The sequence below is a fragment of the Pelophylax lessonae genome, assembly GCF_965119305.1.
Source record: "Pelophylax lessonae genome assembly, chromosome: 6".
In the NCBI taxonomy this organism is placed as follows: domain Eukaryota; kingdom Metazoa; phylum Chordata; class Amphibia; order Anura; family Ranidae; genus Pelophylax; species Pelophylax lessonae.
Window position 1 is genome coordinate 107,385,290 of NC_138773.1, and position 27,456 is coordinate 107,412,745.

Genomic DNA, 27,456 nt, shown 5'->3' on the forward strand with positions numbered 1-27,456 from the left:
ATCTATTGTGGTGGTGTATAGAACCAAAAAAGATTAGAATATTTATTTATGGACCTGACTGTAAGTGATCCTCTGGCTAAAACCGTCTTTTCTCCCTAAGGTGGTGTCCAATTTTCACCTTAATGAAGACATTGTGTTGTCTTCCTTATGTCCTAAGCCTAAACATCCCAAGGAAATCGCCTTGCACTCTTTTGGATGTGGTTTGGGCGATAAGGGTTTATCTGACGGTTACGGAATCCATTAGAAAATCGGACTCGCTGTCCTTACGGACGGTCCTCACAAAGGTTTGGCTGCGTCCGCTGCGACCATTTCGAGATGGATCAGGCAGACGGTTGTTCGGGCTTATTCACTCAAGGATTAGGTTCCTCCTTTCCCTGTGAAGGCTCATTCTACTGGAGCGCTGAGTTCCTCTTGGGCTTTTCGCCATCAGGCCTCGGTCGTACTAGTTTGTAAGGCAGCAACTTGGTCATCTGTGCACACCATTACCAAATTTTACAGGGTGGATTTGGTGGCTTCTTCGGATGCTTCTTTTGGCAGCAAGGTTTTGCAGCCTGCTCTTTCATAAGAAAAGTTTTTTTCTTATTCTCTTGTGGGTCTTTTCCCTGGGTGAGCTCATGTTTTGGTTGAGCTTTGTTACCCAGTTGGCTAGGAGTTTACTTTACTTTCTGGTTGAGTTTTTCCCACCCCTCATGCCTATACTGCTTTGGGACGTCCCATACAGCTCATGAAGATGAGGTTGTGTCTGTCAGTGGATGATAGAGAAAATACGATTTTTGTAAGATCTTACCGTAAAATCTTTTTCTCTGATGTCCATTGACAGACGCCTCACCCCGCCCCTCTGATGGGGATTTTTTTTTTTTTTTTTGCTTCACTGCTTGCAACTAAACTGATGTGCTGGGCTGTGTCTGTGAGGGTTATGTCTGGAGGCACAGCCCCGTGGGCGTGTATATGTAAAAACTTTGTACCAACGTACTGCCTAGACTACTCGTGCAGGTGGCAGCATAACCCACACAGCTCATGAAGATGAGGCTGCGCCGGTCAATGGACATCAGAGAAAAAGGTTTTACAGTAAGATCTTACAAAAAATCTTATTTTTCCTCTAGTATTTTTTGATAACGTACTGCATTCATCTTGCCATCAACCAAATTTCCTGTGCCTTTGTAGCTCACACATCCCCAAAACATCAGCGATCCACCTCCACGTTTCACAGTAGGAATTGTGTACCTTTCATCATAGGCCTTGTTGACTCCTCTCCAAATGTAGCGTTTATGGTTGTTGCCAAAAAGCTCAATTTTGGTCTCATCACTCCAAATGACTTTGTGCTAGAAAGTTTGAGGCTTGTCTCTGTGCTGTTTGGCGTATTGTAAGCGGGATATTTTGTGGCATTTGCGTAGTAATGGCTTTCTTCTAGCAACTTGACCATGCAGCCCATCTTTCTTCAAGTGCCTCCTTATTGTGCATCTTGAAACAGCACACATGTTTTCAGAGAGTCCTGTATTTCACCTGAAGTTATTTTGTGAGCTTTTCTTTGCATCCTGAACAATTTTCCTGGCAGTTGTGGCTAAAATTTTAGTTGGTCTGCCACCCGACCGTGGTTTGGTTTCAGCAGAACCCCCCATTTTCCACTTATTGATTAGAGTTTGAACACTGCTGATTGGCATTCTCATAGTTACATAGTAGGTGAGGTTGAATAAAGACAATAGTCCATCCAGTTCAACCTGTGTAGGTGTGTGTGGCTGTAATCATCTCACATAGCCCTTAATGTCCTCATCCTTGAGATGCGCGTCTAAGAGTCTTTTGAAAGCCACCTTACTTCCCGCAGAAACCACTTCTTGTGGTAGAGAATTCCACAATCTTGTAGCCCTAACCGTATAGAACCCCCCACGTTGCCTGAGGTTAAAACGCTTCTCCTCTAATCGCATTGTATGCCCTCTTGTCCTCATGCAATCCCTTTGACTGAACAGCTTTTTTTCTAAGCTGAGATCCCCATTGATATATTTATAAATTGCTATCATGTCCCCCCTCAGGCGTCTCTTCTCCAGGGAGAATAAATCGAGCGATTGCAGGCGCTCTTCATAGTTAAGGTCCTCCAATCCCCTAATCGGTTTAGTTGCCCTTCTCTGGACTCTCTCCAGCTCCAACACATCCCTCCTGAGGATTGGCGACCAGAACTGGACAGCATACTCCAGATGCGGTCGGACCAGAGTTTTATAAAGTGGAAGGATTATAGTCTTATCTCTGGAATACATCCCTTTCTTTATGCATGCTAATATTCTGCTGGCTTTGGCAGCTGCCGTTTGACATTGCATGCTGTTGCCTAATCTATCAACCAAGACTCCCAGATCTTTCTCCATTTTTGATTCCCCCATGGGTTCCCCTCCTAATGTGTATTGTCTTTTTATGTTTTTAGTCCCCAAGTGCAAAACCTTACTTCTCCACGTTAAACCTCATTTGCCATGTCGTTGCCCACTCCATTATTTTGTCCAGGTCATTCTGTAGGATATCTGCTTCATGCTGTACAGTTATTGCCCTGGCCAATTTTGTGTCATCTGCAAAAACTGATATTGAACTACTGATCCCGTCCTCAATGCTGTTTATGAATAAATTGAACAAGGTTGGTCCCAGGACAGAGCCCTGGGGGACCCCGCTTACTACCTCAGACCAGTCTGAGTATGCGCTGTTTACTACCACCCTTTGGACACGCCCTCTTTGCCAGCTCCGTATCCAAGAGCAAACCCCGCTGTCGATACCTGCAGACCTTATTTTATAAATTAAGCGCTTGTGGGGAACTGTATCAAACGCCTTAGCGAAATCCAGGTACACCACATCCACTGGTCTGCCCTTATCTAGCTCACAGCTCACCTCCTCGTAGAATGTTAAGAGATTGGTTTGACAAGAACACCCATTTGTAAACCCGTGCTGATTACTGCTGATGATATTGTCTTTAGCAAACTCTACGATATAGTCCCTTATCATCCCCTCCAGAAGTTTACATACTATCGATGTCAAACTGACAGGCCTATAATTTCCCGGGATATGCCTCTGCCCCTTTTTGAAAATCGGAATCACATTAGCTTTCCTCCAATCCCCTGGTACATCTCCTGTCCCAATACTGTCAGCAAAGATCAGGAACAGTGGTCTAGATATAACCTTACTGAGTTCTTTGAGTACTCTCGGATGTACGCCATCCGGGCCTGGTGATTTGTTTGTGTTAAGTTTATCCAGCCTTTCCCTGATTTCACCCTCTGTTAGCCATAGTGGCAAGTCCTGTGTATTACTACTAACCATACAGTCATGGTCAGTGTACCCCTCCTTTTCCTGCGTAAAGACTGACGAGAAAAAAGCATTCAGCACAGTTGCTTTTTCAGTGTCCTCTGTAACCATCCTCCCATCATTGTTAATTATGTGTGCAATATGCTCTGCGCTAGTTTTTTTGCTGTTGATATATTTAAAGAATTTCTTTGGGTTTTTTTTTACTATCCTCCGCTATTTGTCTCTCAAAGTTGATTTTAGCCATCTTGATTTCGTGTTTACTTTTCTTATTTGCCTCCTTGTATTGCTCGAAAGCCGATACTGTGCCCTCTGCTTCATATTTCCTGAAGGCCAATTTTTTTCCCCTAATAAGTTTTTTTAACGCTACGGTTTAGCCAGCCAAGTTTGGCTTTGTCTCTTCTAAATGTATTTCCCATAGGAATGCACTGCAAGATGCATTTGCTTAATATGTTCCTAAAGCATTCCCATTTTTCCTCTGTGGTCAGTGATCCCAGGGTTTGGTCCCAGTTTACCCTTTCCATCAATGAGCACAATTTTGGAAAGTTTGCCCTTCTGAAGTTTAGGGTTCTTATGTTCCCCACTTGCCTTGTTATATTGTTATTTACACTAAATGTGATCATCCTGTGATTGCTAGAGCCCAGGTTGTCCTGGACTACTACCTCCGAGATTAGGTCTGGGTCATTAGTGATCAATAGATCCAGGACTGCGTTTTCTCTAGTAGGCGAATCCACCAACTGACATGTAGGTGTCCTGTAAGGTTTCCGTGAATAGACGGGCCTTCTGTGAGTGTCTAGTCCCCTCTTCCCAGTCAATGTCGGGATAATTGAAGTCCCCCAATATAATGACTGATCCCAGTTTTGCCACTTTACCCAGTAGTGCTAAAAATTCCAGCTCTATCTCCTCCTCTTGTTTAGGTGGCCTATAGCAAACCCTCACAATTACTTTTCTCTTTTCTCCTTCCCTATGGAGTTCTACCCACACAGATTCTAAATCCATGCTCATCCCATCCGTAATGTCACTCCTCTCTATCACCTTTACATTGTTCTTGACATAGAGACATACCCCTCCCCCTCTTTTTCCTACCCTGTCCTTCCGGTACACCGAATACCCCTGGATATTGGCCAGCTAGTCATGTGAGGGGTCGAACCAAGTCTCCGTTATTCCCACAAGTTCTATGTCATCCTCATGTACTAACATTTCCAACTCAACCATTTTATTAGCTAGGCTCCTGGCTGACTCTACTAGCTACTACTGGCTGGCTCCCTCCTGACTGACTCTACTTCTGAGCCCTCCCCCCGTCTCCTAGTTTAAAAGCCCCTCCAACTTGGTGGCCATCTTTCTCCCCAAAAGAGCTGCACCGTCCCCATTAAGGTGCAGCCCATCCTTACTAAAGAGCCGGTAGCCGACTGAGAAGTCAGCCCAGTTCTCCAGGAACCCAAACCCCTCCTTCCTACACCAATTCCTCAGCCACTTGTTAAGTTCCCTAATCTCCTTCTGCCTCTCTTGTGTGGCTCGAGGTACAGGCAGTATTTCAGAGAAAACCACCTTGGAGGTCCTATTCCTCAATCTATTACCTAAGTCCCTGAAATCGTTCTTTAGGATCCTCAGCTTCCTTTTACTTTGTCATTAGTGCCCACATGCACCATGACCGCTGGGTCATCCCCAGCCCCGCACAATAATCTGTCTGCCAGATCTGCAATGTGCCGAACGCGGGCGCCCGGTAAACAACAAACTGTTCGGCTACCGAGATCTTTTTTACAGATTGCCCTCTCTGTCCTCTTGTTAATTGAGTCCCCAACTACCACAACCTGTCTAACCTTTCCTGAGTCAACGCCCCCCTTCTTCCTGGAGCCGCCCCTCCCCTGGCAGCTGGGGGAGGGCCTCTTCTCCAGCTGATAGCCCCCTCAACCTGCAATGTGGCAAATTTGTTAGGGTGTACCAACTCAGGGCTGGCCTCCCTGACACTCATCCCACTAACCTTCCTAACGGTCAATTCCTTGGATATCTTTTTATATCCCTTTCCTGTATTCTACAGTTCAACTACCTTTTGCCGCAGATCCTTTGACAATTCTTTTGCTTTCCCCATGACTCAAAATCCTGAAACGTCAGCACTAGAGGAAAGATTCAAGGGTCTGTCAGGAGTCCAGAAACTCATTGGCCTTTTATGCACACACACTAATTACAAGCAAACAGATCACAGGTGAGGATGGTTGCCTTTAAAAGCCATTACAACCCCTTTGTGTCAACTTGTGTGCATGTTATCAGGCCAAAATCACCAGGGTATGTAAACTTTTGATCAGGGTCATTTGGGCAATTTCTGTTGTTACGATTCAAAAAGAGTAAACACAGTTGATTAACCACCTCCCACCCGGGCCATAGTACATATACGGCCGGGTGGGAGTCTCGTCCTTCTGAATGGACGTTCCGGAACGTCCTTCAGAAGGAGAGAGATCGCGCCGCCGCGGGCATGCGCAGCGGCGCGATCTCGATGTGCTTGTGTCCCTAGGACACAGAGCAACAAGACTCGGCAGGAGGGCCCTGTGATTGGCCCTCCTGATCACATGACGGCTGTGACCAATCACAGCCGTCATGTAATGTCAATACAGCCGTTGTAACGGCTTCAATCTCTTCTCCTCCTGACAGATCCTGTCAGTGAGGAGAAGATCAGAGGATCGATTCTGCAGCCGGGGTGATCAGTGAGTATTTCTAATTACTCACTGATCACAGGGGGGGTCTGTGCTGGTAATCAGATGATTGATTACCAGTGCAGCCCTGGGGGGAGGGGATGCCACTAGAGCCACCAGGGATGCCCACCCATGACCACCAGGGATGCCCACCATGACCACCAGGGATGGCAAACAGGGCTCAGAGAGCCTGCCAGTGGTGCCCCCCTATCAGTGCTGCCCACCAATGCCATCTATCAGTGCTGCCCACCAGTGCCCGTTATTGCCATCTTTCAGTGCCGCCCACCAGTGCCCATTATTGCCCATCAGTGCCGCCCATCAGTGCCGCCTATCAGTGCCCATCAGTGCCGCCCATCAGCGCTGCCTATCAGTGCCCACCAATGCTGCATATCAGTGCTATCTATCAGTGCCACATATCAGTGCCCATCAGTGCTGCATATCAGTGCTACCTATCAGTGCCCATCAGTGCTGCATATCCGTGCCACCCCAACAGTGTCTCCTCATCAGTGCCTGTCAGTGCGGTGTCATCAGTGCTCATCAGTGCAGGAAAAAACTTATCCATTTACAAAATTTTATAACCTAAACAAAAAAACTTTTTTTTTTTCAAACTTTTCGGTCTTTTTTTATTTGTGCACCAAAAAAGAAAAAACCTGGCGGTGATCAAATACCACCAAAAGAAAGCTCTATTTGTGGGGAAAAAATGACATAAATTTGGTTTAGGTACAGTGTTGCATGACCGCGCAATTGTCATTCAAAATGCAACAGCGCTAAAAGCTGAAAATTGGTCTGGGAAGGAAGGGGGTTTAAGTGCCCAGTATTGAGGTAGTTAATAAATGACATCAGCCAAACACTAACCATGAGTGAAAGAAAAGTTTTTGTGTTATTCATATTCTCGGAAAAATGGCCAACAAATAATACATTCTGCCAGTGTATGTAAACTTATGAGCACAACTGTATACCCATATCTGAAATGTCCCTTTTGGATTGACTGATCTATTACGTTGAAATAATTCAGAACCATAATTCTTTCTTTTTCTTTTTTTTTTTTTTTTTTTTTTTTTTTTAGACCCCTGCTGCAAACCGAAAAGGCTGTGCTAAAACCAGAAATCCTACCAAACGAGGAGGCTAGCATCAGGTTAATGGACACTGAGAACATTGCAGAGAGCAAGTCATTACCACAGTCTTCTGGATCCTCAGAAGACTACAAAAGGAACGGTGATCGACGCTCACAAAGCTTTGACAGATCCAAATATGACCGGTATAGGTTGTCGGGTAGGGAATACAGACACAGGGATTACTCCAGTAGTGGACACTACAAACACAGAGACTATGACAGGCAGCGCTCTAGAAGCAGAGGGAGAACTGGAGATCGCTTTTCATATTCCCATTCTAAAAGGGACCGATCAAGAAGCAGGGAGAAACACAGAAGACATTATTCTCCTTATAGGGATCGAGGGCATTATGATAGGGACAATTGGGCCTGCAAAGACTACAAATCAGGATGGGCCAACCACAGCAGGGGACGTGATCATGGCTATAACTTCAAATACAACCATCACTCTTCCTTTTATTCACGTAACTTTGAGCCCTACCACCACAGAAAACCTAACGGTTACTCCAACTACCATCAAGATTATGGAAGCTCAAAAAAAAAAAAATACCATGATGGCAGCTCAGGAGAGGACGACTACGAACGTGGCTTTAAACGCCAGGCCAATCACAACCGCTCACCTTCCGACTGGCCACGTGGTAAGGATAAATGATCCAAAATGCTTTGCCGTGTTGTACTAATTCATTTTTTAAAGTAGGATTCTAGCCAAAATGTTGTTTTTATGTGAGATATATATATATATATATATATATATATATATATATATATATATATATATATATTTTTTTTTTTATTGTGTGTGTGTGTGTGTGTGTGTATGTGTATATATATATATATATATATGGCAAGCGAGCTCCATGGTGCCTGGCAGTGAGCACAGGGCTCACTAGGGGACCTCAGGCTACCCTCATGAAATCTGTTTCTGATTGGTCAGAGACATTCACACCAGTGGCCTGCTGGAGGTCATTTTGTAGGGCTCTGGCAATGCCCATCCTGTTCCCCCTTTGTACTAAGGAGCAGATACCTGTCCTGCTGATGGGTTAAGGACCTTTTACGGCTATGTCCAGCTCTCCTAGAGTTAACTGCCTGTGTCCTGGAATCTCCTCCATGCTCTTAAGACTTTGCTGGGAGACACAGCAAACCTTCTGGCACGTATTGATGTGCCATCCTGGAGGAGTTGGACTGCCTGTGCAACCTCTATAGGGTCCAGGTATCGCCCCATGCCACCAGTAGTGACACTGACCCCAGCCAAATGCAAAACTAGTGAAAAACAGTCAGAAAAGAGATCTGGAATATTGCTGCACTCCTTGGTAACTTTATTGAAGTATTAGAATCACGTCACAGGTATGACAGTAACATAAAAGGTAAAGGACAATCTCCCCTCTGGTGAGCGTTAATCATTACTTATACTCAGTTAAGATCCTGACATAATCAGAAACTCTGATAAAGGGGGGCTGATTGTAGTATAGGATGCATCATAGAGATATAGACACATTATAGAGATGGGGCATTGAGACAATTCTCAAATGGCGCCACATATGAGGCATTGAAAAGTGATCCCACCAAGTCATATAAAGAAAAGTTGAGCTTGCTAGTGAAGAGGGGTGTAAGATCAGGAGTTCTCCCTACAGAGGAGGGGGAGATATTGATTCCACAGTATTCTGTGATGGCAATATTTCATCATCTTCCTAAAACCCATAAGGGGTTAAATCCCCTTGTGGGAAGACCTATCATATCAGGAGTAGACTCCCTCAATGAACGGCTTGGACAGTGGCTTGACAGTCAATTACAACATCTGGTTAGAGAATTGGCCAATAAGACACTAAGAATTTGTTAGACATTATGGACACTTTTCAACGGCAGGATGGTTTCATTTGGGTCACATGTGACGTGTCCAGCCTCTATTCATGCATACTGCACGGGTTGGGCCTGAATGAAGTTGTTTTATTTGGACAGATAGAGTGGCCTTTCATGCATCCTAAGTGAATTAATTTTGGACTCTTTAGGTTACTTTCTCGCACACAATTTATTTTCTTTTGATGGGGTTTATTATCGCCAACAGTGTGGTGCATCTATGGGCTAACTCTCTCGCCAACTTATACATGGGTTGGTGGCAGAGGGTTCACATCTATGGCGAGGGTAACCCATTCAGGTCCAGCATTAAATTGTTCTATCGCCATGCTGTAGCATGGTAAGATCGTTTTTTGCAAAAAAAGTAATTTCTCTTACGTCATCCGACAATTGCCGCCCACTCATACAGTCTTCACCAATAGGTATTGACTTACTCTCCACAGGAGTAGCTAGGCATAAGACTTGTTAAAAAAAAAAAGCATTAACATAGACACACCCATGGGGGCTGTCCCACTGGTCAATACCCCCCTGCAGTAAGCCATCCCAACTCAGTTTGTCTTCTGCCTAACTTTAGGAGTAGATAGGCTTTCCTGTGCTGGGGCTACAGTCTCAGCCTTCTAATCTTTTTTTATGATTTTTAATTGCAAAAATTTCATTTTTTTCTTTGCTTTACTAGCTGTTTATTTTGTCAGCTTTAGTTTAGTCAGATCTTCGGAAGAAGATGGATTTTACGGAGCTGGGAATCGGACTGGTCGCCCTGGTTCTCCAGGGCAGAGGGTCAGATGGATCCCCAGCCCGCCATCGAGCGTTCAGCCATGTGTTCGCCCTGGCATTGCGAACGACCCATCCCTATTCGCAGGGATGCAGCCTGTGCGGTGGCTACCTCACTGGACACATCTGCGGTTTATCCGTATTCTGTGGTGTCCTGCGTTTTGGCTGACGGCATCCCTTGTCATCTGAGGGCAGCGGTTTTCCGTTTTTGATAAGATGCACCCCACGCCATCCGGTACAGGTAAGTACTCTCTGTGTGGGGCCTCTGTCTGGGGCTGGCAGTCCTGTGTGCTGTGGTATCCCCTCATGTCTGTGTGTTGGGGCTCCCTGATGCGATCCCTGCGGGGGTCTTTTGTTTTTACTGCTGGCGCTGTGTGTGCTTGGGGGCCCCTCTCCTGTGTCACTTCGGTGTTTTGGAGGTGCAGACAGTGTGTGCGGCGGCCGCTGCGGGTTGAAAACCGCCGGTCCGCCATTTTGGGTGTGGGCAGCATGTCTGGCTTCACTATGGGCTTTTTACACAGCTTTCTATGTAGTGATTTTGGCGCCCTCCGGCGCATCTTGTGTGTGGCAACAGAACGTTTCTGTGCACGTGTCAGCGGCCATCTTGCCGCAGCCTCCCATTACTTCCTATGGGCAGCCATTTTCCATTAGCCTGCAGCTTATAGTTCAGTCTCTGGCGACCTCGCTTCCTTTTCCTCTGGAGCAGCGATCGGTGTGGTAACACTCTGTGGGGCTCTGCAGACTGTCCTTTCCATATTCCTCTGTTTTATCCTTTCTGGCTCAGTTTTGTCCCTGCGGGGGGGGGGGGGGCTGTGCACACAGTCTATTTAGCGGTGTGCTGTGGGGTCCGCGGCGGTCTTAAAGGGCCAATGCCTTGGGAAAATTAATTTTCTGCAATGGAATCTCAGGACAGCAAATTCCCTCCAGCCTTGGTGGGGGACCCCAGTTCTTCTGAATCCCCCGCCCTGACTAATTTGGCTGCTGTGGTGGCAACTTTAGTGTCCAACATGGAGGTGCTGATGACTGAACGGGCTGCTAGGAAAAGGTCTAGGATCTCTTTCTCTTCTGATTCAGAAGGTGATGTGGTTGCTGTAGGTGGCGTGCCCCTTTCGGGGTCTCGCTCTTCTCAAGACCCACTAGGGACGGGGGCTAGGGAGGCGGAGGTGGAGGGGGTAGATGATTCTCCCCCTGGGTCACCTGAAGAATGCGTAGCTATGGATGCGTTAATTCTTTCTGTAAAGGAAACACTACATTTGGAGGATGAGCCCAATCCTCCGGGCATTGTCCTCTTTTGGTACACATAGGACCCGCAAGACGGCGCAGGTTTTTCCCACACGGTGAATGAACAATGGCGCAGCTTGAAACGCCCCTTCATGGTGCCTAAACGGTTTCTTAACTGCTGTACCCCTTTGCGTCTCCTACGGATTCACGCTGGTGTGTGGCTCCCCAGGTGGATCACACTGTGGCCGTATTAAACAAGGCCACCCTGGTTCCCACTGAAGATTCCCCGGTGTTCCGGGATCCTACGGACAGGAGGTTGGAATCCCTTGCCCGCCATGCTTACATGGTGGCAGGTTCCATGCTAAAACCTATTTTCGCCTCTGTCATGGTGGCTCAGGCGGTGGCGGATTGGACTAAGGTGCTTAGACGCACTCTCGTGACTGATTCTGCACCCCCTGCTACGCTGGAGATGGTGGACCAAATTCATTAAGGGGTCATGTATTTGTGCGATGCGGCCTTGAATGAGGCCCTTTTGGCTGCGCGCCTGTCCAGTGTCGCGGTGCTTAACCGTCACCTAATCTGGTTGAAGAGCTGGTCGGCTGACCAGACATCACGGAAAACGGTGGCTGATTTTCCTTATGCGGGGTCTCGCCTTTTTGGGGAGGCCCTGGATACTTTGGTTAAAGGAGTCACTGGGGGCAAGAGCACTTTGTTGCCCCAGAATCCGAAGAACGAGTCTTTTCGCGGTAATCGGGTCCCGCCTTTAGACCTAATCAGGGGTCCTTTCGTGCCTTCAAGGCACAGAACAAGGGCAAACCTTTCAAGGGCCAAGGTGGCCAGAGGAAGCCCTGGGCGGGCAAACAAAAATCCCGCCACGCCGGTGCGGCGGCTCAGTCCGCCTCTGCGTGAAGGGGCGCCCTCACCCGTTTCAGGGGTGGGGTGACGTTTGCACGGTTTCCTCCAACCTTGGCTGCTCCGAATTCTGGACAGGTGGGTTCAGGAAATCATTCGATCAGGATACAAGATCGAATTCCTTTCGCGGCTGGTGGACAGATTCTTTCCCTCAAATCTTAATTTGACCCCAGAGCGTTTACGAGACCTGCATCGAGCGGTGCAGGACCTCCTTGCCCAGGGGGTGGCTGTCCCGGTGCCTCATCGGGACAGATTTCGGGGGTTCTTCTCGAATCTGTTCACTGTACCCAGAAAGGAGGGCAAGGTGCTTTCGATTCTGGACCTAAAAGCTCTGAACCGCTTGGTGTAAGTTCGAAAGTTCCGCATGGAATCTCTCCGTTCGGTGGTGGCCTCCCTGAGTCCAGGGGAATTCCTGGCTTCTATCGACCTGAAGGATGTGTACCTGCACGTCCCCATTTTCGAGGGTCATCAGAGGTACCTCCGATTCGCCATCTCGGAGGACCACTATCAGTTCGTATCGTTTACCTTTTGGTCTCGCTTGGCTCCAAGAGTTTTTACCAAAGTGCTGGCGCCTGTTCTGGGCCTGTTGCGAGCACAGGGCATTGCGGTCTTGGGATATCTGGACGATCTCCTGTTAAGATCGAGTGCCAGCCAGAGCCTGTTGCGCGATCTGTCAACAACGGTACAGACGCTCCAGGAGTTCAGTTGGACCATCAACGTTCAGAAGTCGACATTGTCTCCTTCGGTTCGTCTTCCCTATTTGGGAATAGTTCTGGACTCTGCTCAAGCAAAGGTGTTTCTGCTGGAGGACAAGCTCTGGACCCTACGGAACGAGATCAGGTCCCTCAGGGACAACGAAGTCTCGTCACTCCGGACCTGCATGCGGTCCCTGGGGTTGATGGTGTCAGCCTTCGAGGCGATACCATTTGCTCAGTTTCACACGCGATCTCTCCAAGCGGAGATCCTGGCCAGGTTGGACAGACTGCCTCAGTCCCTGGATCTGAGTGTGTCGTTGAGTTGCCAGACCAGAATGGATCTTCTGTGGTGGCTTCAGTCCCCGGCTGTGTTGGAAGGTAAATCCTTCCGACCGTTACTGTGGACGGTAATTACCACGGATGCCAGCCTATCAGGTTGGGGTGGCGTCCTGGGCAACCTGTCTGCCCAGGGCACTTGGTCGGAGGAGGAATCCTCCCTTCCGATCAACATATTGGAATTGAGAGCGATCAAACTGTGTCTCTTCCAGTGGTCGGATAGACTTCAGGGCCGTCCTTTACGGGTACAGACGGACAATGCCACCGCGGTGGCTTACATCAACCACCAAGGGGGCACCAGGAGTGCCCGGGTGGCCCGGGAAGTGACCAGCATTCTGTCTTGGGCCGAGACTCATGTCCCAGCGATTTCGGCAGTTCACATTCCGGGTGTGGAGAATTGGCAGGCCGATTATCTGAGCCGCCAGACCCTGGACCAGGGGGAATGGTCCCTACACCCGGTGGTCTTTCAAATGCTGTGTGCGAAGTGGGGCACCGCGGATGTGGATCTGTTCGCGTCTCTGCTGAACAAGGTGGAAAGGTTCGTGGTGAGAACGCGCGATCCTCTGGTGGACGCCTCGGAATGCGCTGGTGGCGCCTTGGCATCAGTATCGTCTGCTGTATGCCTTTCCTCCGATTCAGTTGTTATCCAGGTTCCTTCGCAGATTGGCATCGGAACCGACGTTGGTGATTCTGGTGGTGCTGGACTGGCCACGCCGGTCCTGGTACGCGGACATCGTTCGCCTAGCTGTTGAGCCCCCCTGGCGGCTCCCAATGCGGGAAGATCTTCCATCCTGCTTTACAGTCGCTGGCTTTAACGGCGTGGCTGTTGAAAGCCAGGTCCTGAGAGACAGGGGCCATAGGCGACACTTTAAAAATTTCTACAGGTTACTAGTTTAGAGTTAGAGGAGGTCTAGGGCTCAAATTATTGCACTCGCTCGAACGATCGCGGCGATACCTCACGTGAGGTTTGAACACCGTTTTCATATGTGGGCAGGGCTTGCGTATGCGTTCGCTTCTGCGCGCGAGCTAACTGGGACATGGTGCTTTAATTTTTATTTTTTTATTTTTTTTAAAGGTTTGATCATTTTTATTCCTATTATAAGGAATGTAAACATACCTTGTAATAGAAATAAGCGTGACGGAACCTCTTTAATGTGACATCTGGGGTCAAAACGACCTCAGATCTCGTTGCTAGGAAGTGACGTATGACGTTGCACCGGTCCGCCAAGGCCATAGAGTTGAGTGAGGGCCATCTTGCCCTCACTCGAAATTCCTGCCTGAGAGGAGACAGATTTGTGAACAATATTTAAGATAAAGGCCAAGTCTGTGTTAGTGAGCACTTCTCCTTTGCCGAGATAATCCATCCACCTCACAGGTGTGGCATATCAAGATGCTGATTAGACAGCATGATTATTGCACAGGTGTGACTTAAGGCCCGTACACACGTACCGATCGTCGGCATACAAACGTCGGTGGACGAAGGATCTGCCGATTGTACGCGTGTTAGTATGGTGCCTCCGACAGATGTCTGCGCACAATCCGCGGACAAAAGTCTTTCGTGCAACATGAAAATATTTGTATGCCGACACCAGAACGGACGATTGTTCGCCTGTCAGTACACAATTCGGCCGACAGACCGCAGATTTGCAAGACTGGGCATGCTCAGAAAATAGAAAACACAGGGAAAGTTAACCATTACATGACATCACTTCTGCAGTCGGCGGACAAAATTCTTGTGCTGTCCTTGTGCTGTCTTTGCACTTTTCAGCAGACACCGACATCCCGGGGAGAAAAGAGGAACATTTGTAAGCCGACCATCGGTACGTGTGTACGGGGCTTTAGGCTAGCCACAATAAAGATCACTCTAAAATGTGCAGTTTTTCTTTATTGGGGGGGGGGTCTTAAAACCAGTCAGTATCTGCTGTGACCAGCATTTGCCTCATGCAGTGCAACACATCTCCTTCGCATAGAGTTGATCAGGTTGTTGATTGTGGCCTATGGAGTGTTGGTCCGCTCCTGTTCAATGGCTTTGCGAAGTTGCTGGATATTGGCAGGACCTGGAACACGCTGTCGTATAGGCCGATCCAGAGCATTCCAAACATCAATGGGTGACATGTCCGGTGAGTATGCTGGCCATGCAAGAACTGGGATGTTTTCAGCTTCCAGGAATTCTGTATGGATCCTTGCAACAACGGGCCGTGCATTATCATGCTGCAACATGAGGTGATGGTCGTGGATGAATGGCACAATAATGGGCCTCAGGATCTCGTCCCGGTATCTCTGGGCTATGCATTCAAAATGCCATTAATAAAATGCACCTGTGTTCATTGTCCAAAACATACGCCTGCCCATACCATAGCTCCACCGCCATCATGGGCCACTCGATCCACAACGTCGACATCAGCAAACTGCTCGCCTACACGATGCCATACAAGCTATCTGCCATTTGCCCGTAGAGTGAAAACTGGGATTCATCCGTGAAGAGAACACCTCTCCAAAATGCCGGACGCCATCAAATGTAAGCATTTGCTCACTCAAGTCGGTTACTATGACGAACTGCAGACAGGTCGAGACCCCCCGATGAGTATGACGAGCATGCAAATGAGCTTCCCTGAGACAGTTTCTGATAGTTTGTGCAGAAATTCTTTGGTTATGCAAACCGATTGTTGCAGCTGCTGTCCGGGTGGCTGGTCTCAGACGATCTTGGAGATGAAAATGCTGGATGTGGAGGTCCTGGACTGGTGTGGTTACATGTGGTCTGCAGTTGTGAGGCCAGTTAGATGTACTGCCAAATTCAAATGCCTTTTGAGACCGCTTATGGTAGAGAAATGAACATTCAATTCACGTCCAACCGCTCTGGTGGACTTTCCTGCAGTCAGCATGCCAATTGCACGCTCCCTTAACTACTTACCGCAAAATGACGTAAGGCTACGTCGGCAAACTTTGCGGGGTTATACCGGGATGATGCCTCTAGCTAGAGGCACCATCCCGGTACCGTGGTTTAAAGCCAACGGTCGGCTTTCCGCCGGTAATCTATGCGGCTCGGGAGCCGCTCGATCGTTACCCGGGTAAGCGGGAGGGGGCGTCACAAGGGATGTTTACATTGCTTGTGACCGCAATAAAAGTGATTAAATTTTTATTTTTTTTTGTTAAACCTGTAATAAAGTAAAAAAATAAAATAGGAAAAAAAAAAAAAAGCCGTCACCGTTGGCTCGCGCACGAAAGAAAACATATACGGAAGTCGAGCCGCGAATTAAATCACTGTTCAAACCACACATGTGAGGTATCGCCGCGATCGCCAGAGCGTGAGCAATAATTATTAAAAAAAGAGCTACACTCTAACTCTAAACTGGTAACCATTAAAAAATTTTAAAACGGCGGCTATTGAGATTTCTATTGACCGTAGTTTGTCGCCATTCCACGGGTGTGTGCAATTTTAAACCGTAACATGTTGGGTATCTATTTACTTGGCGTGCCATCATCTTTCACAATATACAGAAAAATGGGCTAACTTTACTGTTTAGTATTTTTTAAATGCAGTGAAATGTGATTTTTCTGAATTTTTCCCAAAAAATACCGCGTGACAAAAAATATTGCAATGACCAACATTTTATTCTCCAGAGTCTTTGCTAAAAATATATGTATGTTTGGGGGTTCTAAGTAGTTTTCTAGAGAAAAAAATACTGATTTATAACTTGTAAACAAAAAGTGTCCGAAATAGAGCTGGGGCTTAAGTGGTTAAAACTTGCGACATCTGTGGCCTAGTGCTGTGTGATAAAACTGCACATTTCAGAGTGGCCTTTTATTGTGGCAAGCCTAAAGTACACCTGTGCAATAATCATGCTCTCTAATCAGCATCTTGATATGCCATACCTGTGAGGTGGATGGATTATTCTCTGTAAAGGTGCTCACTAACCCAGATTTAGTTAGATTTATGAACAATATTTGAGAGAAATAGGCCTTTTGTATACAAAGACAAAGTCCTTAGATCTTTGAGTTCAGCTCATGAAAAATCGGGGGCAAAAACAAGTGTTGCGTTGGTAATTTTGTTCGGTGTATATTTGAAAATTGATCAATCCTGATGTACTGATGGCCTATCTCATTTCTTGAGGCTCTTAAAACGCCAGGACAGTACAAATTCCAAATTACCCCTTTTTGGAAAGTAGACAAGCTGAGACAGTAAGAGGCATGGTGAGTTTTTTGAAGTTGCCATTTTCTCTAATAGTCTTCCAGGGGTAGGCTCCTCCCACCTGAAACAGGAAACGCAGTCCACCATTATAGAAGTTGGTCATACCTTCAGCCTCAGTTTGAATGCGTTTCCTCTGGACCCACGAGAGCTGCAACAGTTTTTCAGTCTCTGTGCTGTTTGCAGGAGGCTCCCTGACCAGCCTCACATTCAGCTCAGCGAGCCTTGGGCAGTGCAGGTCAGGGGCAGCACACTGGGGCAAGCAAGCCCCCCTGCCTGAGGTTTTGCCCTACTGAGGTATGAAACCACCCCCCCCTCCCCCAAGCTGTCAGGATGCCGGTGGTATTCCCCCCCAAGACCATACCTGGTTATGCCAGAGTTTTTTCAGGCCTCAGCAGTCCCTATGCCAGAAACACCTATGCCAGAAATGCATTGGTAAAATGGTGGCCTAAGAGTCACAGGGGTTCCTCAAAAAGGAGATTAAAAGCACAATTGGTCCCCTCCGCACAGCTGTAGAAAAACTGGAGGCTCCAGCTGAGCCAGTACGCCATCTACCAGCACGTCAACCATCCCCTCATTCAGCAGGGATCAGGTGAAGCAAGGATCTGATGCAGATATAACTCAGAATCAGATCATGAAGGGGGCCTTTGCATGGACACAGGTAATGAGGACCCAGCATTGGAGTGTAAACCTTTTCCCTCGGAAGACACGGATAATTTACTGAGAGCCATTACAGATGCACTGGGTATCAAGGAGCAAAAGATTGCAGAGCTTTCTCTACATGATAAAATGTACAATGGTTTACAACCGAAAAAACCTAGAACATTTCCGGTATATGAGTCTCTAAAAAAAACTTGGTTAACAAAAAATGAATAGAACCGGAAAAGAAGCTCTTTAACCCAGCTACAATTAAACACAGGCATCCGTTCACAGAGGAGGATACTAAACCCTGGGCTAAATTCCCCAAGGTATCAGATGCCTCGCTCGCCAGAATCGCTAGCAAAGCTGACCGCTTTTGACAACTCCAGAACTCTGTGATTCGATTAATTAAAAGATAGAGCCACTTCTACGAAGAGCCTAGGAAGCTGCAGTTGCAAATGTAAATCCAGCCATAGCCTCCACCTGCACAGCCAGGACCCTATTGGTCTGGCTGACACAGCTGCAAGAATGGCTAGAGGGGGACACCCCAAGAGAGGATCTGGTAAAAACAATTCCCACTCCAACCAGAGCGGCAGCTTTCCTGGCGGACGCATCAGCGGAATCCGTAAGAATATCAGAATATCTAAGATGCCTAAGGTTTGTGGTTCTAAGGCTGGCCTCCCCTCCACATCTTCCATACACAGCTCGGCTGGTTGGCATCTCGCCAGTACCAAGGATCTGCTCACAGCTAAGGTCCAAAGCCTTATTACACCTAATACAGCTAGTCATAGGGCTGGGACCAGGTCCAGACGAGCTGCTACTCTGTGATCAGCAGGCGAACAAAATGCCAGTCTACAAAAACAGCATAGCTTGCTTGCAGGGGCAGAACGTGGACGGAGTAAAGCCACTACTATCCCTGAGATCCCATGCAGGCGCGTTCCAGAGGGGATCTTGCTTCAGTGACTTAGGGAACCTCCGCATACAGCCTCATCTAATACTTCTAAGTATACCGAACTTCCTGAAGCAAGGGTGAATCAGCCACACGAGCCACAAGGTCATGTAGTAATACGGCCCGGTGCCTGAAAGGACAAGGTTGCACAACAAAGGTCTGTCTAATAGGGTGATTGACACTATCTTTAGCCAGAAAACCAGTGACCAGAGCAATTCATGAGAAAGTGAGAAAGTTTGTCTTCCGGTATGAGAACAAAAGGAACCCTGTCAAAGGGGCTATTCCGGCAAGCTTAGATTTTTTGCAGGAAGAAGCGGACAAGGGGTTTTCTCATAACACTTTGAAAGTTCAAGTGGCAGCCCTATCTTCCCACCTAGATATTAGGCTGGCAAAAGACACACTCCTAAAAAGATTCCTGCCCTCATTAACCTCCCTGGGGGGTCTGAATAAGTCAGGATTTCTGTACTAAAAGCGGTACATTGTTTTGCATGGAAATCTGTTGTTTTATAACTCCCCTTCCCCTGCGATTCCCCCCACTGTCCTCCCGTTGTGTGCTTGGCCGATGCCGGCACCTGTCTTCCGGTTCCCTTCTCAGGATTTCACCTGGTGACTTTTCCAGTTCTTTGTGCCTGGAAAATAGAGAACGACCATGGCATCCAAAAATCGTTCTTTTTTTGCGCAAAAGCGCTTATAGACGAACTGAAAAACAGCAACAGTTAAACAGAGTTTCTTGAAGAACTGAGCAATGGCAATTCGTGGGAAACTTCGTCATCCGGTACAGAAAGTGACGACAGCGACGATTCTGATGTCTCTTTCTGTCACATAGCTCTGTTGGAAATTCTGAAGAATCATTTGGTATACTTCCCAGAGGTGGGGGACTTGAGTCACATGACTTGACTTAAGTCACCAGTTTGAGGACTTGAGACTTGCTTGACTAAAATTTAATAAGACTCTACTTGACTTTGACTTGGTATTCATGACTTGAGACTTGACTTTGACTTGAGACATATGACTCGAAATGACTTTACTTTTTTAAGTTATTAAATATTTGTGTAGCAAGGTTTCCAGGCCAATGGCCTGATTTGGGTCTGCCATTAGTACTGGTAATCTCTCCAGCCCATGTGAGCTGTGACCCTGGGTGTGACCACTGAGTCATGCGGGTATCTCCGCTGACAGGGAAGTTAGGGGCTCACATAGTTATAGCTATTAGCGGCTGCTCGCCCGCCCTCCCGCCCAGTGTGTCAGTTCATTCATGCACAGATCGTAGTAGTAGTAGTGACATCACCAGGAGGCGGGCCGCCGGCCAGAGGCGGGACTTTTGAATGAAGTACACCGGAGGAGCTGAGTGACAGTAAGGACGCTGAGGCAGGGGGGAAGCTGAGGCAGTGGGGGGGGGGGGGGGAAGCTGAGGCGAGCTTACCATTGGTATTAGTATTATGCAGCATGAGGGGGTTAATGTATTGCCACTGCTGGTCACTGATGCATTAGTGACCTACCAGTGGCAGTTAATTAACCCCTTTGTGCTGCATTAGTGCATCCAGTATCGGTGCAACCAGTGTTAATTAACACTGATACTGGTTGCACTAATGCAGCACAAAGGAGTTAATTAACTGCCACTGGTCGGTCACTAATGCATCAGTGACCAGCAGTGGCAATACATTAACCCCCTCATGCTGCATAATACTAATACAATTGGTAATTAAATTAACCTCTTGCCAACTCGTCACAGTACATATACTGTGACAGGGTGGCAGCGACATTTGTATGTCGCTGCCTGTTTTTGGTGTATGCCCCTCTTCTATCTATTTTAAAATTATTTGGGGGGAAAAAGTCGTTTTCGGCCAAGGGCATCCTGCATTTTCGGTTTCGGCCCAGAATTTTCATTTCGGTGCATCCCTAGTATCAGTAAGAGTCAGTGAAATTCAGGCTCTAGCCATGGTAGAACCTTACTGTTTAATTCTGGCAGATAAAATTATTCTCACACCAGATCCTTCTTTCCTATAGAAAGTCTCTTCAACTTTCCACAGAACTCAGGAGGTGACAATTCCTTCCCTTCCAAATTCAATGGATAGTAGGAAAAGAATCACTTATAACAAGCTGGATGTAAGAAGGGTCCTGATAGCTTACTTCAAAAGAACTAAAGCATGGCGAAAAACAACCGCGTTATTCATCCTCTATGCATGAGTGAACAAAGGGAAGTCTGCTTCGAAAAATACGATAGCCAGATGGATAAAGCTTGCTATTCAAACAGCTTACCAAGCACTAGACCTCGCTCCGCCGAGCGGAGTCACGGCCCACTCAACCAGGGCTTGGGCTTCATCAAGTGCCGAAAGAGTCAGGGCAACAGCAGCAACATGGTTGAGTTTCAATACCTTTACAAGGTATTACCATCTCGACCAGCTGTCCAGCCAAGACCTGATGTTTGGTCGCAAGGTGCTCCAGACTTTCCCCTCCCTAGTAAGTAATGCTTGAGACAGCCTATCAGGGTGCTGCCCTGGAAGACAATTAGAGAAAACAGACTTGGGTACCTGTTAACTCTTTTTCTAAGAAGTCTTCCAGGGCAGCATCAGTTCCTGCCCTAAACATCATTAGAAAAGGGGTTTTGAGGATTCAAAGAGCTTTCAGTACTTTGAAATTACTGAGGCTGAAGGTATGACTGATTTTTCTTTAGAATGGTGGACTAATGGGTTTCCTGTTTCAGGTGGGAGGAGCCTAGCTCTCAGGTGCTGCCCTGGAAGCAAATTCAGCCATGACGTCAGATGGTTGGTAAGCTGCAATCTATACGGGCATACCCGGGTTTACGTACCCTCACTTTACGTACACTCGTGAGTACAGGCACATTGGCGTCTATGGGAAATCGTGGTCAGCTTGGCATGGCACTGCTCCTGTTTTTTTAACTGGCGTCTATGGGAAATTTTGATTCTGCTGGTGGCTGCAGGTGCCTGTTTCTGTGGGTGGCGAGTCTGGTGGGGTCCTCTCTCTCTCTGCTGAGGATCGCTTGGTGCTTTGTTCCTGGCGACCGGGTGGTGCTGCAAGCATGGTGGAGGGTTTTCCCTTAGTGTTTGTTTTTACTTTTTTTGTGGGGTCCCCCTGGTGACTCATTGAATCTTTGGAGCACATTTCCCCACCTGATCCCCTCTTTGAGGCTGCAGGGTCCCAACCATCCATCCATGCGCTGTCGCTGGTCCTAGAGTTACTTGTGTCCCGGGTGGAGGTGGCTTGCGGCCGACGGGCTAGCAAAAAGCACCCACTGCCTCATCAGATCCTGAATCTGATTCGGCCTCCGCGGACCCTGCTGGGTCTGCAACCACGTGCCTGGGATCCTCTAATAGTGAGGATGATTCCTCCATATCTGCGACCGCACACGAAAAGGCGCTGGTGCATGCACTGATTGTGTCTGTGCGTGAGACCCTGAAGATGGAGACTGCAGCTGAAGCTGCAACAGAGGCGGAGCTATCCTTTGGCACTCACAAGCCATCCAAAGTGGCAAAGTTGTTTCCTTTCCTCGCTCATTTAGACAGAATTGTCGCTAAAGAATGGGGATGACCAAAGACTCCCCGTGGGGTCCCTAAGTGCTTTACTAGGCATTATCCCTAGAAGGGACGACTGTGCCACCAATGGTGGACCCTCCAGTTTCCAGATTAAACAAGGCAACCATGATTCCGGTTGAAGAGTCCCCGGCCTTAAAGGATCCGGCTGACTGGAAGGCACTATGTACACTCTGGCTGGTTCGGCAATAAGGCCGGTATTCACCATTGCTCTAGTATCGCAAACTCTGACCGAGTGGGCTAAGCTCCTACACTGTGACCTGGAGGGGGAACAGCTCTTTGCCTAACTGGTGTACCAGCTGGTCCAGCCACTGCAGGTCATCTGTGATACCTCTTTGGATGCGGCTCCCCCGATGGCTCGCCTCCCTGTTTTGGCAGTGGTACTTCGGCGTGTCTTTTGGCTCAAGTGCTGGTCTGCAAATCAGACTCCAAAAAAGGCCTTGACTGTTCTTCCTTTTCAAGAAGATTGCCTGTTTGGAGCTACCCTGGGTGACCTCATTAAAGGTCTCACCAGGGGGGAGAGTACTTTTTTAACCGGCTACTAAGGGCAAGGAACCTCATCAAAGATGTGGGCCTTCCTTCTCAGCCCATAAGTTTTTTCGTCCCTCAGGGTCGATTGACAAAGGCTCGAAGCCTTTCAGGGCTTCTTCTGGAGGATCCAAATGAATCTGGCGAGCCAAAATCGGGCTTCTCCAGACCCGTGGAAAAGGGTCCTTCTGCATGAAGGTGCATCCTCACCCATATCGGGGTGGGGGGCATCTTCGCTGGTTTCCAGACCCGTGTACTTCCCTGGTGCAAGACAAGTGGAGTCCATAAAGCCATTCAGTCCGGCTACAAGATCGAGTTTTGCTCTTGTCCACCGGGAAGGAAAAAACCTTGCAACTTGTGCCTGTCCCCAGACCACTTACAGGACTGTTTGGGGCAGTACACAACCTCTTCCTTCAAGGGGTGATTGTCCCAGTTCAGACCTCAGAACTTTTTCAGGGTTTTTACTCAACCTGTTCAATTCCCAGGAAGGAAGGGAAAGTGCGTCCAATCCTGGGCCTTAAGGTGCTAAACTACTTTGTTCGGGTAAAGAGGTTCAGAATGCAGTCCATTCGAACGGTGGTGGCATCCCTGCGTCAGGGTGATTTCCTTGCTTCTATCGATATCAAGGATGCCTACATTCACATCCCAATATGTGCCAGTCACCAGCGTTTTTTTCTGTTTTGCTGTGGGAGAGGAGCATTATCAGTTTGTGGCGTTACCCTTTTGGTCTCACATCTGCTCCTTGGGTCTTCACAAAAGTGTTAGCCCCTGTGCTAGCTTTTCTACGCTAACGGGTGATCGTGGTACTGGGCTACTTGAACGATCTCTTTCTGTGAGCAGAGTCTCCCTCTGCTCTGGTGGAGAACCTGGAGATCACAATACAAGCTCTCCGGGAGATTGGCTGTATTCTGGATTTTCAGAAGTCTGCTCTGGTTCTGTCCACAAAGCTGGACTATCTGGGCCTGACTCTGGACTCGGCCTTAGCCAGAGTGCTCCTTCCTCTGGACTAACTCCATAAATTACAGGCTACAACTTGCCTCCTGTTGTCCAACGTCCCTCCGGGCTTGCATGCAGGTGCTTGGCCTGATGGTGTAAACCTTCGAGGCGGTTCCATTTGCAGTTCCATGTCCCTGCAAAGGACACACAAACCCCCCTCCCCTCAACCCAATGGTTATGAATATCAGGAGCTATGTCCATCAATGAACATCAGAGAAATTGATTTTACGTAAGTTAAAATCCTTTTTTTTTTTTTTTTTTCACAATTGTCGCTCTTGTTTTGTTTTATAGTGCAAAAATTTAAAACAGCAGAGGTGATCAAATACCACCAAAATTGTGGGGGGAAAAAAGGACATCAGTTTTATTTGGGTACAGCGTCGCACGACCACACAATTGTCAGTTATGGTAATGCAGTACAGTATTGCAAAAATTGCTTGGTCATTAAAGCGGTAGTATCCCGCTTTTTGACACTTTTACCTACAGGTAAGCCTATAATAAGGCTTACCTGTAGGTACGATTAATATCTCCTAAACCGACACGGTTTAGGAGATATTTGCAGTACATGCAGCCGCTCCCGCGAGCGGCGCATGCGCTCTGAAGGTCCGGGGGGACCTTCAGTTTTGCTTGCGGGAAAATCACTCCCGCGTGCATGCGCGGGAGTGACGTCATCGCGGCTCCGGCCAATCACAGCGCTGGAGCCGCCGAACCCAGAAGAAACACAGAGGGATCATGGCAGTGCCCGCAGCGATGTCCGGGGGTCCATGTCGGGGCTTCGTTCTAAGGTAAGTAATACATAATCAGCTAGCATGCGATGCATACTAGCTGATTATGCCTTTTGTCTTGCAGGTTTTTTTTTTTTCGGGTTTACAACCGCTTTAAGGGAGTAAAACCTTCTGGTTAAATCAACCCAATTTTAAATCATCATTTTTAAAGAGCAACTGTCATCTCTGTCCTGCAGCGGCTCCTCCTCTGACCCGCTATTGACTCATCGACCATCCCATTCACTTTAATGGGATGGCTCGTGATGTGGCAGTGACACAACAAGGTGAGGATCGTGGCGGCAGCAGGTGAGTGGATGTCTGATAACAGGCGCTGCCATGATGGATCTAAAATGACAGGTGCTCTTTAAGTGTAAGGACTCATTCTTGCTGGTAGTGTGAATGCATCAATGCAGTGCTTGTAGAGCTTGGATTCATTGAATGAGTTGACCAAAAATGTCAATATTGCAGAATTTACAGCCTCATGCTACATAACTAAGCTCCATTTCATGCTGAATAAACTAAATTATTAAAATGAATAATGTGTCTTAAATAGAAAACTATCTTTTAGATAGATTTTTACTGCAAATACATTTTACTAAAATCAAAAAAATCTGATTTAATTTTAAAACCAAATCTGATTTTTTTTTTTTGTTTCCAAGTCATCAATATTCACCCTGTTTAAGGGAAATTGAGCTCTTGCTATCACAATTTTAATGTTTACTTGACTGATGATTAATTGTTTTTTGTTTTAGAACGATGAAAATGAAGCACATAGCACACGTTGACTCCTGGAAACACTGGATTGAAGACTATTAGAGCACATCTTGGAGAAAGCCAGGATAGACTCTTTCAAACAGTCAAGAAATGCCCTCTGTTAACAACCCAAATGAGTCAACACTTGATACATTCTTCACAAACGAGCCTAATAAGTCTCTATCATGAACCATTGGGTGCTCGTCCCCCCCTTTCTCAGTACCAGGCGGAATTTTTTTTTTTCTTCTTCCACTAAAAGCTTTTGCAGTTATCCCTCTAATAGTTCATACTTGGATGTGGTGGCTATGATAGAATCAAAAACCCAACATTAACTCATTGGCTTCGAAATTTTTGGTTTTCCAGGTTGTAGTCGACGTACTATCAACGGTGTGCATCATGGTCAATTGACTAAAGACCAACACAACTACCCATTCCTCTCGGTGTGTAAAAGCGAACAAAGTTATTGGACTTCGTGTTTCACAAATTCATGTGAAAAACTTTACCACAAGTATTTTTGAAATAGTTTCCTTATGTTTTAGACCTGTCATCCAATTTAAAACTCAAGCGCAAAACTTTTTTTTTTTTTTTTTTGGAGTCTAGGCCCATGTAAAATTGGAAACATCCTGGAACATGTGCTCTCAAATGCTGCTTTCTAAGAGACTCAGGATTATTTGTGTACTACACAGCATGTATTTTTTCCCATGCTACACCTTCACAGAAGCTTGAGGAATCATTGCATTTCCATAAGATTTTCTATTACTAAATGACCTAGCGTTCTGATTAAAAGCCAGGGGTTTATATTTGGAGAATTTTTGTCTCCAGCTTCTCGCTCCCCCTTTTCTGTGTTTGTATGTAAAATTTATCCTGGTTTACATACACAATTCCAAAAAACAGGAAATTGTCACTTGTGAATGTTGATTTGTCTTTAAACATGATAGTTTTATTTTTTAATTTAATTTCATGAACCTAAAAAAACCCTTTTTCTGTTGGAGATGTTTTAAATGGGTTACAGGTTATTCTGTTTTAATTCTCAGCAACTCAAAACTTCATACTGTGATTTTATTTAAATACTACATCAGAAAAGTTTAAAACAGACAAGTTTATAGTTTTCACTCCTGCATCAGGGGCCAGAAAAGTGTATACATTAGTTAACTGCATAATCTATTGTTTATGCGTGATGACTGTGTCCAGTTTCATATATATATATATATATTCACACATATATATGAACAAAAAAAAGCTTCATCTGCGGAGAGCTCCACAGCTGATGTAGCATGTCAAATTTAGTATATAAACACTGTTTAAACAAACTACATTGTGTTGTGTCTTTCTTGTGGTTATGATGTGTGCATAGGCTGAGTCAGATGTGAGCGATAAGTGTATTGGACTCATTAAGGTAAATCTGCCAGGAGAGAAGTATGAGCACTGCCACTGCTGGCCTTCCACTTTGAAAATGCTAGTTGCCTGGTTGTCAGTACTGAGCCTGTGTATACAGGTGCATCTCATATCTCCCGGAAATCCAACAGCGGGAGACATCTACCAGTCAACATCAACTGAGGTAGAGCGAGTCTCCAGCTTTAAGTTCCTGGGAGTTGACATCTCTGAGGATCTGTCCTGGCAGCAGAACACGTCAGCTCTGGTAAAAAAAGCACAACAACGCTTGTACTTCTTGAGATGTCTCAAGAAATCTCATCTGTCCCCGGGGATTTTAACGAGCTTCTACCGCTGCATCATTGAGAGCATCCTGACCAACTCCATCACTGTATGGTACGGAGGCTCCACTGTGTGTGAACGTAAAGCATTGCAAAGGGTGGTCAAAACCGCTCAACGCATCACTGGCACCCAACTACCTGCCATTGAGCACCTTCACCACAGTAGATGTCTGCGGAGAGCTCACAACATCATCAAGGATTCTTCGCATCCCAGTCATAAACTGTTTAACCTCCTTCCATCAGGAAGGAGATAAAGAAACTTGCGCACCAGAACCAGCAGGTTCAGGGACAGCTTTTTTCCATCCACCATCATACTACTGAACTCAACACTACACCGTTAATCACTACAAAACAAACAGAAACAAAAGACTGTATATAACCTCTGTACTATACGTGTACATACTACATAGTATATATTTTTTCACTCAGTACATCTGCACTATTTATATTTGTATGTATCTTTATCATTACGGTACATTCTGCCCAATATTTAACACTCATTTGTGTATATAATGTATGTGTATGTATTT

The 27,456-nt window shown here is 46.7% G+C and overlaps 1 protein-coding gene across 2 annotated transcripts in view; it reads left to right on the top strand.

Moving 5' to 3' along the window:
• USP42 (ubiquitin specific peptidase 42) overlaps positions 1 to 25,313 on the top strand; it is a 137,791-nt gene extending 112,478 nt beyond the window's left edge. For both annotated transcript variants that reach the window (XM_082261879.1, XM_082261880.1), the window contains 2 exons: positions 7,024 to 7,706; positions 25,214 to 25,313. In XM_082261879.1, the coding sequence (XP_082118005.1) occupies positions 7,024 to 7,706; positions 25,214 to 25,221 (691 nt within the window). In that variant the 3' untranslated portion in view covers positions 25,222 to 25,313. The remainder of the gene's footprint in view (positions 1 to 7,023; positions 7,707 to 25,213) is intronic.
• The last annotated feature ends 2,143 nt before the right edge of the window (positions 25,314 to 27,456 follow it).